This window comes from Marmota marmota, unplaced genomic scaffold (assembly GCF_001458135.2).
Source record: "Marmota marmota marmota unplaced genomic scaffold, marMar, whole genome shotgun sequence".
Lineage (NCBI taxonomy): Eukaryota > Metazoa > Chordata > Mammalia > Rodentia > Sciuridae > Marmota > Marmota marmota.
Window position 1 is genome coordinate 33253003 of NW_025999990.1, and position 14510 is coordinate 33267512.

At 31.2% G+C, this 14510-nt stretch overlaps 1 protein-coding gene across 2 annotated transcripts in view; it reads right to left on the reverse strand.

Moving 5' to 3' along the window:
- Nucleotides 1-852: 852 nt before the first annotated feature.
- Rnf138 (ring finger protein 138) overlaps nucleotides 853-14510 on the reverse strand; it is a 29785-nt gene continuing 16127 nt past the window's right edge. Inside the window, exons 1-6 of one of the 2 annotated variants that reach the window (XM_015482204.2) lie at nucleotides 11965-12130; nucleotides 10498-10613; nucleotides 8368-8424; nucleotides 7177-7285; nucleotides 5032-5139; nucleotides 853-3178 (exon numbers count right to left, since the gene is read on the reverse strand). In XM_015482204.2, coding sequence (XP_015337690.2) covers nucleotides 3110-3178; nucleotides 5032-5139; nucleotides 7177-7285; nucleotides 8368-8424; nucleotides 10498-10613; nucleotides 11965-12102 — 597 coding nt within the window. In that variant the 5' untranslated portion in view covers nucleotides 12103-12130 and the 3' untranslated portion in view covers nucleotides 853-3109. Of the gene's footprint in view, nucleotides 3179-5031; nucleotides 5140-7176; nucleotides 7286-8367; nucleotides 8425-10497; nucleotides 10614-11964; nucleotides 12131-14510 lie in introns of those variants that run through there. The other variant, XM_048806389.1, reaches the window with a different exon arrangement.

Consider the following 14510-nt stretch of genomic DNA (forward strand, 5'->3'; position numbering starts at 1 on the left):
GAAGAAAAAAACATTATCAAGAAAGCTGCATAATCTAATGCAAGTTAATAAGTACACAATAAAATACAGCCATTTAAAAAAAAATACTGCCATTTATCTTTCTCATTTCACCAGTGGGACAGAGTGTAATGTCTATCTTCTCTGTTCCCTAAGATTTAACTTGGTGTTGGGGTAAGATCATGTGGCATGTGTGCTGCAACATGGTTTCCCATTCCCTGTAATCCCCCTTTAATCACATAATTTTCTAATATAACTTCCTCATATGCTTCATTTTCTGCAACTGTGTTGCAGAATTAAAAAAAATATATATTGTACACTAGGTGGCATGGAGTGCATGCTTTATTTCTATCATGAATTTCACACACGTTTTCTGGGTCATACCATTTCTACACAGACTAAAATAGCACCCCATTCTAAAAAGGATTTAGTAGTAGACTTAAGGGGTTTCCATAGAAGTTATAGTTTACTAAAGGTAGTACTTACCAAGCAGCCCAATAGGCATATGACATTGTACCTGCAATAGATTCTTATAGCCCTGGTATCTTGAGAGTAATTACTCCAAATAAAGGTATTTAATTAACCAATTAACTAGCTTTCTGCCTATCAGGGCTTAAAAAATCTTGCTAGATGACCTAGACACTTCATAAAATAGCTTTATAATGTGTTTATTAACATTTAAAATAGATGGAAGGTTTATAAAGTTAAATTCAACAGTATGAGCATGTGATAACTTTTGCCTACTCACTTTTTTAAAACGTACAAAATGGGTTATCATCTATGTGTCTTTCAGGGTGAGTTACGAGAGTTAGATGTTATATTTGCCTCTGGATAAAATTTTCATTAGACACACAGTAGGAGAAAACCACTTTTAATTGAAAAATAAAGCAATACATCTCAAATAAGACTCTGTTTAAACGAACAACATAAACTGTAATTTGTTTAAAGAAAAGGCTTTCCTAAGTGGTACTGTGAAATTTAGGTATCAGTATTAATAGCTTCCCTCCTTTACCCTGACAAATTATTTAAAATAAGAAACTTTTCCCATGAACTTAATTTCCATGAATTAAATGTGTACAGGTTTATCCCTACTTCCAACCCAGTGACAAATGGAGGGGCTATTTTAAACAATTATTTCTATACTTGAACTCCCAGAGAAAAGCAAATACCAAAGTCAATATTTTCCTTATGAAAAAGCTTATATGTAAAACACACAAGACTATTAATATTTAACTCATTCACAAAACTTCAAAATACAATTTCATCAAGATGATCTCTACCAACAATTTTCCTTTAAAGAAGTTTGCAAATTTCAGAATGGTTTAAGTTGACATACACGGGACCCGTTAAACTTTGAAAGAAACTACTAAATTATTGCTTTAAACTGGAAAAAAACTATGGTCGAAAGTATCTTTAAAAAGAACTCATCCTGCTGTTCCTAAAATTACACTCATGTTAGCTGCAGAAAAAAATGTTAAAGCATACAGTAAACATTACTCTTAGAATAACAGAACAAAGGCATTAAGATGTATGGCTTTCTGTGTGATTGTTATTACTATCTATAAATAAAGTCATTGCTGTTTGACTGAAAAAGGTTTTTACAAAACTTCACTTCTAAAATTAACATTTTTATTAAATCAAGTTTAAAAAAATGTTCACTGTAGAAAAGTCAACAAGGGTTTTAAGAAAACCAAAATATACCTTTTTATACAATATATGTATATATTAGCAGCAAACTACTTCTGAGATTTTGATCTTTTAGTAATTTTAAAGAAAGCATAAACATTGTGTATTAGTATGGAATGTCAGTGAATTCACTTTATCCTTTTTTTCTGTGATTTGGCCCTTCTACAAAATACTTTATGATTCCCAATATTAAGAAAAAAACTTAGTTTTGACTTTGAAGTAGTGAAACTGTGGCTGGTAAAATCTATTTTCACTACCCTCATAGTCACGCATTATTTTTGAGAATAACAAATGAGCACCATATAAATAGGTAATTGTGTGTAAACTCAATTTTTAAGGTGTAATAGCAACCAACTTATATCACTTAGCATTTGTTACTTTTTTAAAAAATTTGGTGATATACAAAATTTTAATCAAATCAGATAATTCAATCCTATATTGCTTGTTCATTTTTAAATCCTTAATAAAAGTTCTGTATAACCTGACAAACTGCATGCAAAGATATATATGTATATGTATGTTATGTATATACATACAAAAGTATATGTACATATATATCTTTAGCTTTGAATTTCTTTAAATTTCTCATTTAAGTATATCTGTAGAATATATCACCAACTGAAAGTTTCTAGTAAGTTTCATCTCAGCTAATGAGAAACACTGGCTATTGAAAATTCTGTGGCAAAACAATTGTTATTCAGCTTGGTATTTCAGCTTACAAATTGGTCAAACAAACAAGATTGAATTACCAATTGCTCCAAAGAAATAAATTTTTTTCTTGATATTTCCTTCTAATAGCAAAAAGGAAATGTCTTTGCAATGAACTTTTACTTTTAAAGAGTTAAAATTATTAAAGAAATCTCACTAGTTTTCAAAAATACTAAATGTTATATAAATACAATTTTCTTATAGTTGAATACTTCAGCTATAATCTGTGTTTAAAAAATTTCCTTTGGATTCTTCCATTTAGCACTTCAAGTTTTCATTCTGCAACTCTGACAACTGGCTCAGATTTGTTACGTTTATATCAATCACGTCTTTCAGAATTTGCTACTGTGTGATACCTGTGTACAATAAATAGGAAAAACTGCACCAAATTTCAAAAGCAACATAATAATAATGAAAAATTCAAAAATATGTAATATAAAAAAAGATAAGAGTACAACAGGGATTCCCTTTTCACTACATTACTGAGATATAATCCTTTTTATGCTTTTAAAGTAATGTTAACTTTCATTTTTTAACTTGTCAAGAAGATGAAGTTTTTAGGTGGCCCAACCTTTATTTTTCAATTAAAAAATTTAAAACAATAGACTGAATTACTTTTATTAATATACACATCAAGTTACTGAAACGGTGACTTTGTGTAGTTTTCCCCTTAAAGATGGCACTTGCAGGTACAAAGATGTAGAGATGTCTACAGGCTTCAGATGTTTACTTGAAAAGATTCTTCAACAGCAGTTTGATATTGGGTTTCCTCATCTAGCTGAAGATTCTAGAACACACACATACACATACACACACACACACACACACACACACACAAAACATTAAGTAGTCAATAAGAAAATACTCAACTATTCCACATTTATCCAGTATATTACTGATCTTGATGTACATTACATTCAGGACAATTTATGTACAACACATAGTATACTTGCAAATATAAGATTAAGATGGATTTAATGGCACCTATCTGTAATCTCAGCAACTCAGGAGGCTGAGGTGGGGAGATCACAAGCTTGAAGCTAGCCTGGGCAACTTAGTGAGATACTATCTCAAAATAAAAGCAAAATATAAAAAGGGCTGTGCATGTAGCTCAGTGGTAGAGCACCCCCAAGTTCAAATTCCAGTGTGAAAAAAATAAATAGATAAAAGATTAAAAGATCTAAATACTTCAGCTTTAATTAAAATTAAGTTCAACTGTAAATTATTTAGGACTAATAAGATCAACAGAGAATGAAATATATATTTCCAATCATTAATCAAAACTATGCTTAATTGTAACCTACAATCATAATCAATAAATTTGCCCAAAGAAATAACAGCATCGAATAATTAAAATCATAGTTTTCAATAGCAAGGTAAAACAATACAACAATTAGACCAAAAGTAGCTCACTAAACAGATTTTCATTTTTCCAAATAGTCTTCCAGACACAGTAACCTTTCCTAGGATGAGAATAATAATCTACAAGTACTTCATAAAATTGCTAATGAAACAGTGATTTTTATGTATATCTGAATTGTTTTGAAAGGGCCACCAAAAATGCCAGTTCCTCAAAAACACAACAAAAAACCCATTTATCAAGAATGCAATTTCAGCTGGATGCAGTGGCTCACACCTAGAGACTCAGCAGTCTGAAGCAGGAGGATCACATTTTCAATATCAGCCTGAGCAACTTAGCAGAACCCTCTCAAATTAAAAATGAAGAGGGAATGGAGCTCATTAGTACAGCACCCTTGGTTTCAATCTCTAATACTGAAGATATGGGGGCAGCAGGGCTGGGGGTGGGGGATGAGGGAGGGGTTATATAATTTCAAAACTGGAGAGAAAAGAAAAATGTAAATTTTGTTCACACCCCCTGTGAGAACGGTACATGTCTGGTTTTATTACCTAAACTAGAAAATAGTCATTTTTTTGTCAGGATTAATGCTGAATTAAATAACGTCTCAATTACACTGGAGATGAATAAAACGTAATGTCACATTTAACACAGAAGTCATTAACTAATTTTAAAAAACTATGACACATTCAGGAAAGAGAAATTAACCCCACAGTTTTTCTTTAAGGAGCCATTTTTAAATTATGTAACTTCATTGCTCACTTTCCTAAGTAATCAACCTGGCTTTGCCTAATACTTAAGCTCCTCCATTAAAAAAAAAAGTTTCATGTGCTAGATGTGGAGAAATCTCTAATAGTAGGTTTAACAACAACTTATAGTATATGATAAATATATCCTTTCATATGTTGTACCAATTGTACCTCAATTAGTATATCTATAATCTAAAAGTTTGCCAATGTTATCAGCAAAAATAAAAGAACTTGCTATATATCTAACCAATATGGTATAACAGCTTGACTCAAATTCAAGTCTAGCCAGGCATGGAGATGCATGTTTAAAATTCCAGCAACACAGGTGGAATTCAAGTTTGAGACCAGCCTTGGCAACTTTTAGTGAGACCATCTCAAAACAAAAACTAAAAAGGGCTGGAAATGTAGTTCAGTGGTAGAATGTCTTGTGTTCAATCCCTAGTACAAAACAAACAAAGAAAACCCCAAGTCTAGATTGAAAAAATAATTTAACTTGAATATTTAAATAGTACTTTATTAAAAGAATTTACTTACCACAAATTCTCCATAATCAAACTGATGTCTTTGATTTAGATGACTAACGAAATTTCTAGTAATCTGGCTAGGATCTCCCCAAGGAAGAGACACACAAATAGGACATGTCTATGAAAAACAGATTGTTTTATATAAAAAAATTATGAAAACAATCAAACTTTATATAATGGAAGGTTTAAGCAACTTTTATTGGCACCATTTTTCCAAAAGTTCAAATAATATCTGCTTACACTTTTTTTGCAAAAAAAGATTTTTAAACTAAGCTATGCACATTGTTTTTTATTTTGACACAGTAAACACATAATAATAAGCTTTTATATACAATGGAAAATCAAATATTTTGTGTGACTTGTTTTATTGCAATATTTGCTGTACTTCAGTGCTCTAAAAAAAAAAAAAAAAAAAACTGAAATATCTGAAAAGTATTTCCTTTTATTTTAATGATGCTGGTATCCAACCTAGGGCTTCAAGCCTGCTAGGGAAGCCTTCTACCACCAAGCTACACTTCTAGCCCTTGAAGAAAAACATTTCTAAAGGCCAGATTTCATAACTAGATTATTTCCCAAAGTACCTTAAAAAATGCACTAATACAATAAGAGACCTTTTATATTCTATTACTTAATTTCCAATTACACAATTATTTCAATAGAAACACAGAGTCTATAAAAACACCAACAGTAATGATAGTTATCATTAATTGCCTATGTAGTAAATAATCTCATTCGATCTACATAATACCATGATATTATTAGCTTCATTTACATGTAAAATGAAAATTATGTGAATTATGAAATTTAAATTGCATTCTTAAAATTTTAATGAAGTACATCTTTAAAAGCAAATGGATGACATACTAAATAATATAAAAAGGAACTTTTGTAACTGGACTCTAGTCAAAGCTTACAATAGAGTGACTATTAAGCAGAAATGAATAAAAATTGCTAATTCAATATAAAACTAAGTGTAATTTCTTATATATGAGATTTCCTGAAGACTTCTTGGCATTACTATTTAACAGAAACTGACCCCCTTCTAAAAAAGCAAAGTAGGTATGCAAGAGTTGGAAGGAATTCTCGATAGTTATTGGGGCATGCTTTTTTCACAAATTTTTCTAGTAATCCACTAAGCTTAAAAATATCTACAAGTTTTTACTGATAAATTTTCCTCCTATTCTTATTTCTGAAGAGAATGTTTACGTATCAAAATGCTTATGGGCAGGGATATCTATATAGTTCAGTTAGCAGAGTGCTTGCCTCGCATGCACAAAGCCCTGGGTTTAATCCCCAGGACCACACACACACACACACACAAAAAGCTTAGCTAAAAAAGAAATATCTCTTCCAGTTCTGTTCATTCTATTCCATTAGCCACAGTTAAAATCACTTATTAACTGTGTTCAAAATAAGCTGTTCTGAGACCATTAACACAATGTTGGAATCCTGCACACTGCTACTCTTTTATTTTCTTCATTCACTGAAAAGGTCTCATCACTTTCTAACTCACCCTCAAAATGACATCAAAATGATTTGTATGCATCAAAAAGAAAGTATTGTTCTTTTCCTTCCTTGCTTTATGCATTCATGTATCAGATTCTGCAAAGGTTTAGAATTTAAAATACCTGCTGGGGGGCTGAGGTTGTAGCTTAGCAGTAGAGCGCTCGCCTAGCACATGCGAGGCCCTGGGTTCGATCCTCAGCACCACATAAAAAAAATAAATAAAGATACTGAGTTCAACTACAACTAAAAAATAAATATTTTTTAAAAAATACCTGTTGGGTTTATTCTTTCAACAAATCCACCTGATTGGACCCTGTCATCTACATCCTATAGAGAAAAAAACTGAAAGGACCCAACAGATTTAGGTTCTGTCACTGTTTAACAATGAATTTCCTGTTCACCTCATTCATCACTTTACTCTTCTCCAGGCTGTCCTATCCTATCTCATAATAAGCATATCCCTTGGATTTCTAAAAATTTCATTTTGGCTCAAATAAAATTTGATTTATCAATCATTTATTGACAAAAATCTACCTTACTGATAATGCTCTATATCCCAATTTATATCAATGGCCTTCCCTTTTGCATACATAAAGTAAAATAAATGGAGCAGCATACTTTAAGAAGACTATCTTAAACATGTACTTACCACAGGAACTATCTGAAATAGGTGGTTACTGTTACAGTGATCAAGTAAACGCTGTCTAGTAAAATTTGACTCTTGACACAAGGGACACTTAAAGGTGGGATTCCCAGAACTACAAAACAATTGTAAATGAAGCATATTTAATTCAATACCGTAACAAAAAAATTAGCTCTACTATATTTTGACTAATGTGAGCTTATTTTTTTAAAGTTATAATCATTAGACTATTGAAGGATTCTCACATTTTCAAAATGTTTTCAATAAATGATCTAGAACAGAACTTCTCAAACAAACTCAGTTAACAGAAATAGTATTAAATTTTTTTCATGGAGTCTGCCTAGATCAAAACAATAACAACAAAAAGACTTAGCTTTTTTTAAGTAGTTAAGTCCAAATTTTTAGAATCAAGCATTAATATGAAGCTAATAGATGTCACTCTTGTGTTCCTTGAAAATTTTTTTAGGGCCTCACTAAGCTGCAGAGGTTGGCTTTGAACTTGTGATCCTCCTCAGCCTCCTGAGTCACTGGGATTATAGGCATGCACCAGTGTCTGATGCTAAAATTTAAAACTTCTAAGATTTCTACCAAAATTATACCTTTAGCCAGGCACAAAGGCCCATGCCTGTAATCACATTAACTCAGAAGGTTGAAGCAGTAGAATCTCATCTTTGAGACCAGCCATGAGCAACTTAGAAAAAACCCTGTTTTCAAAATAAAAAATAAAAAGAAGTGGGCTAGGGCTCAGTGGTAAAGCATGCCAGGGTTAAATCCTCAGTAGAAATAATAATAATAAATTATATCTTTAATATAATCCAGGTCCTAGGAATTAAACATACAAAATTTACAGATAAAGCAAAAAGACACATTGATCACTAGAATAAAGCACTTCAAAACAATCTGAGGATCAAGCATTATTAGGTTTTGATACCTCTCAAAGTCATCAAGGAACAATTCAACATTGAAAACTCTATATGAATCATGCTTGGAAGAAATTTAACCACAGTCAAAGAGAATAGCTAAACTTTCTAAATTTAATGAAATTATTAAAAACAAAAATTATACTGTTTATTTCTTAAACTAACAACTTCTAGTTGTTAAGTTGATTTAAGTAAATAAAAATTTATTTTACAAATTTATTATTTAATAAATAATAGATATTACCTGCTAAATTAGCAAAATTTTTAAAAAGCTTACCTTGTATTCTCTTGGTAAGTTTCTGTGTTATCAGATGTGGATGTTTCACTCCTATTACTTAATAAGCACAGGGGGAAAATGGTTAAAACCTCAAGTAATAAAACCATCAGGGATTTGTTAACTTGAACTGTTAATAAATTTCAAATGTTCTGAACATACAATAATTATGGTAATTACTTTTCAAACAAATTAAGACAGAACTGCTTATTAGGTTCTTATTCATGTCTTTTAATATTAGTATGCAGTCACAAAAGTACAGATTAGACAATTTTGCAATTACCTTAAATCCTACTCCTCTACCTCTACCAGTAAGATTTTAAACATGGATAGACTTCAAAAATTCATCAACTTTTTGACATGTGGTAGGATACTGTTTAAGGTTGTGGCCTCCAAAACGGAGTAGGCTTAAGAAAATACTTATTTACTACACTTATATTTGACTCCCAAACTTCACTAATATTTAACATATACAACATCTTGATATCTTCTCTTCACTTGTCAGTCATGTGTCGTATAAAATATTAGAGAAATCGTAAAGGAAGAATGGACATGCCATATGGGAATTGCCACTTATGTGAGAGAGAATTTCACCCATTTGGTCAATTTTATAAAAGCAAGGTCCTTCAAACGTAGAAATCTTAATAGTAAAGAGATAGGTAGCAAGATAGGACAAGAGGTTTGCTCTATATCTCAACCCTAAACTTAAGGGTTGTTGAACTTAAACAAACAAACAAAAAAATCTTACTATTCAATTTTCTTTTATAAAAAGACAAACAATAGTGTATCACCTACCTAACAGATGGTCTTTTTTAAATTTTTCAAAATAAAGTTGCATTTAACAATATATACTCAATGAAAAGGCACCCTCTGTGAAGATAACCACCTCTCCACACGCAGTTGAATTACATACCCAAATAGAAGACTTTTTTAAAAAATATATTTATTTTTTAGTTGTAGTTGGACACAATACCTGTATTTTGTTTATTTATTTTTATGTGATGCTGAGGATCAAATCCAGGTCTTGCAAGCACCCTACTGTTGCTCCACAACCCCAGCCCAATAAAAAACTTTTAAAAGAGTATTTTGCATATATTTGACAGATATTAATCTGTCTGTTCCAGTAAAGGTGGCATTTTAACAACAAAAACACTAAAAAAAATTGCTCTTTAAAATAAACTCAAACTATGAAGAATACAATTATTAAGGAAACATTGTATGATTTTTGTGACCAAAATCAGTATGTGACACCTATTTTTTAAAAATCTCAAGTGGGGCACACTTGTAGTTCTAGTTACTCAGGAGGCTGAAGCAGAAGAACTGCTTGGACCCAAGAGCTGGAAGCCAGTGTGGGCAATACAGGGAGACTCTACCTCTGTATTGTTTAAAAAACACTCAAACTCAACTTGGTAACAGGTCTTTCTAATCAGTTAAAAAATCTCCTACATAAATAAAATCAATGAATTTTGAATGTTCCCCTTGAAAATATAACAATTTCTGGTTGATTTTTAACAGTTTTTATCAGGGAAGATGAAAATGTCAATAAAAGCCCTTTTGATATTTAGTGAACAGAACTAAAAATTTTAGTAATTTGAACTTATATGACATATCTCCATTTGAAATCTACATTTTTTATAGGAAGGTATCTTTTCCAGTCACAATAATCATCAAAACAAAGTGAACCTGCATCTAAGCTTTGAATACTGTATCAGCAGCATTTAAAAAAAAAAAACAAAAAAAAAGTTTTTAATTTTAAAGTATTGCTTCTAGTGCGATTTTGGAGGTTGAGGCAGTAGGACTCAAGTTTGATACCAGTCCCAGCAATTTATTAAGACCCTGTCTCAAAATAAAAAACTGGTATATAGCTCAGTGGTAGAGTGCCCCTGAGTTCAATCCCCAGTTCAAAATTAAAAAAAAAAAAAAAAAAAAACACCAAAATTTAAATATTTTATATCACTAAAATAAAACTTACTTTTCAAATAACTTTTTCATTTTTATCAAAAATTTTGAAGGAAAATGTTTTAATAGTATATTTTACTTTAAAAATACAAATGATAAAAAAAAATCCTAGTTCCCCAAACAATTCCCATTTCAATTATAAAAATTATACTTTTAACAACAAAGGTTGCTTACCTATTCCCTACTGAATCTTGAGATATCTGAAAGTTTGGAATAATAGAAGAAACACCATATTCATCCTGATACTTCTTACAAGATTTATAATGATGTCTCATACGATAGAATTTAATCTGTAAATAGATTAAAATGTTTTTAGTTAAAAAAAAACACAACATTTGATACTCTCAACGAGAAAAAAGATTAAAATAAATGATGAAATTAAACAAGATTAAATTCATTTAAATAAAGAGTATATGAAAACATATTTTTAAAAAATATTATTTAATTCTTAAGCAAGAGTTGAAAATAGGTAATACCTTTCTATTAGGTGCTGACCTTACTTCTATAAAGTCACAGCAAAAAATATCAACAAATAATTTTATACTTGAGATGATGATACTACTAATATTAAAAAAGTCAAAAGTACTAAGAAGTTGTCTCATTCTATTAGGCATTTCTTTATTTAACTACTTATAGCACAAATAGAAAGCATTTTTTAAAAAAATTAAGTTCCCAGGTCAATATATGAAACATTTTTCAGTTTCTCACTGAGGAGTAAAGCCAGAATCTCTCAAGTATGTTTTCCAGCTTCACTCCATTGCTCTATCACCTTCTTTAAAGTCATAGAAAAACAGATCTGATTTATGTGCATGCATGAAATGGTAACAGTTTTGTTTACTGACTATTAGTTTTCAGAAAAAAATCCATAGACACATAAATCTACTCAAAGTCTAGCTACTCCACATCATTTTACACCTTCTCTGAATAATAGAACAATACATTACAGATAAGAAAATAAATGCCGGGGCTGGGGATGTGGCTCAAGCGGTAGCGCGCTTGCCTGGCATGCATGCGGCCTGGGTTCGATCCTCAGCACCACATACAAAAAAAGATGTAGTGTCTGCCGAAAGCTAAAAAATAAATATTAAAATTCTCTCTCTCTCTCTGTTAAAAAAAAAGAAAAGAAATGCCAGTTATTTGCCAACACCTGATTTTTCTACCTGTTACTTAAAAATTAACCAACGTCTTCTGCCAAATACTTTGTGATTTCTTAGATAAATACATAAATAAAGCAGGACCCTAGAGAATTTGTTGACTTCAATTTGGCCGAATGATTAACATTTCTATGTACAAAGCTGCAATACTGATGCTATTGTCAGAAAAACTATTTAAACATTAAATCCACCACAATGGGTATAAATGAACTAAGTGCTCAATTAATTTTGCAAGTAATTAATGAGCTATTTGCAAGAAATACCATGCTAAAAAGTATAACAATTCAGAGATTTTATCTTTCAATCTCTGTTCTCAATAAGCTTATAATCTAGTAAAATCTACAGCCACAACTTTTTTTGGTCTTTTCTACTCAATTCCAAAACTAAATAATATCTTTCTCTTTAAAACAGTGTAAGCACCCACCAAGAGCACTCAAATGAAAACTTCAGAGTAGAATTTTTAACTTTCAAAGAGCATTTACTCTACCTGTTTTGCACAGCATCTACAGCTACCAGAAAACTTCCTCATGATATTTTCAAGATCTAAGGCCCGTTCTGGACACGCTCTTTCTCTTCTAGTCACATTTCCACGACACAGGGGACAATGTATTCCACTTTCTCTCATTGCAGTCAGGAAACATTTTCTACAGAAACTAAATCAAACATTTGTGACATGTTAATTACAGAAAAAAAGTACTCTTTTTATTTCTATGATTAAATAAGTGACTCTGGACAAATATTTATGCTAAGTACATTAAGCTATTCATATGTACATCTCAGGATTTTAAGAACTATATATGTTATTTCTCAGAGAATAAGACTAATAACTAGATTAGATGAGAACATAAAAGCAGCTACAGATCTACTTTACAATTGTTTAATAGAGTATATGAAAACATAAATATTACTATGTAACATTATCACAGGAAGCATGGTACAAAGGAAGAACTGAGTCTTATCCTGGCGCTGCCATTTAGCAGGTGTGTGAAACACACCTATACTGGATCTCCATTTTCTCCCCTTACAAACTGAAAGGATGGACCATATCATCTTTTGCCTCAAACTGATATAATATCAAGATGTTCCCACAAAATATGATTAGGTCTATTAAACAAGACTGCATAGGGTTAGAAGTAGAAAGTACAGTGATAGAACACTTGCCTAGCATGAGTGAGGCAGTGAGTTTGATCCCCAGCACCACCAAAATAAGAATACATAGATTAATTAGCAAAGCTGGAAGAACAGACTGTTTCCTCTGCTAAGGAAAAACATAATGGTTGCCCAAACTTATGTGGTCAGGAAATATAAAAATTTCCCACAATGATATACAAAGGAATACAATTTAAGAAATATTTAAGAACACTTCTAGCATTAACATCCACAGCCAACATTCTAAGTGGAACCAAACTAACTAAATAAAATTTTAATTTATTCTCCTCTGATCACACTAATTACCACATTTGATCATTTTGCTTTTAAGAGAGCCAGATAAATCACAGGCTCTTATCCTGGCTCTGCCATATAGGTGTCTATATTTGGGATCAAATGTATCAACATTACTAATTTATACCAATAAAAGTGAGGGAACAATGAAATAAAAAATGAGAATCTGAGTTCCCTAACTATGTAGTACTGAACAATCGTTTTTCCCCTCTAAAATCAGTTTCCTAATCCATAAAATAGTAAAAATATTTACAATTGAGTTATTCACATGATTTCAATACTATGAGTCAGGAAAGTGCAAACAGTAGAACAGTAGCTAATATCATTAAAGACATTAGAAGTGATTATCAATTAAGACCATAAATTAAAACACTAATAATATTCACCAGAACAAGGAATCAAAATAATGCAAAGCAAATAAGACCAAGACATCAGTTTTCACTTGTTAAACTAGAAACTAGTCTTAAAAATTATAAAAATAAGCATCTAATTATAGCCCATAATTATGCATAATTATAAAATGTCAATAAATTAACCAATATAACTGAGTGTGTTAAGTCAACTTTTTGTCACTGTGACCTCAACTCACAACAACTTAGAGGAAGAAAAGTTTATTTGAGGCTCAGTTTCAGAGATTTGGTCCATGGTTAGCAGGCTCCAAAACAAAACACCATAGTGGAGGGGCATGATGGAGGAAAGCTGTTCAATTCATAGCAGCCAGGAAGCAGAGAGGAATGGGCCAAGGAAAGACATAGTCCCCAAGACTGCACCCCCAAGTGGCTACCTCCTCCAGGCAAACTCCACCTACCCAGTTACCAACACATTCAAAATATTATACATCAAGTAGATTTAAGTCAGAACTCCATAATCCACTCTTTCCAACTTAGAACACTGTTGCATTGTCCAACCAATGAGCTTTTAGGGATATATCCCAGATAAAAACTGTAACAGTGAAGATATTGGAAAATGACTATTCAGCATTTCAGATCACGATATATCAATACTTACCAAAGTTCCTAGGGTACCCCAAAAGTCTTAAGTGCCATTTGAGCTTTGATAACTCCAGAAGCATAAATGCTCAAATTATAAAATAATGTTACAAATTTGTTTAAACTAAAAATTTTAAATTTATTATCTGTATGATTTATAATTTTTAAATAAGTTTTTTATTTAAATACTTTGTTTGCTCAGTATTTGTATTCTTCAACCTGAGGGACTATAAAGAAAAAAAGAAGGGCTGGGGTTGTGGCTCAGTGGTAGAGCGCTTGCCTAGTGTGTGTGAAGCTCTGGGTTCGATCCTCAGCACTTCATAAATAAAAATAAATATAAAAATAAATAAATAAAATAAAGATATTGTGTCAAACTACAACTAAAAAATAAATATTAAAAAAAAAGAAAAAAAAGAGGGAAGGAAGCATCAGATAGCTCCCTCACTTAAATAAGCAATAATTAGAAACAACAGTCTAAACTACAATAAGGTCTTCACTAAAACAGGTTTTAAAAGGGAGGAACACAAATAGCTCTGTTTTAGAGAAACACTTCTTTTTTTTTTTTTACTAGCTCTTTTACCTAACTATAGGACTCATTTTG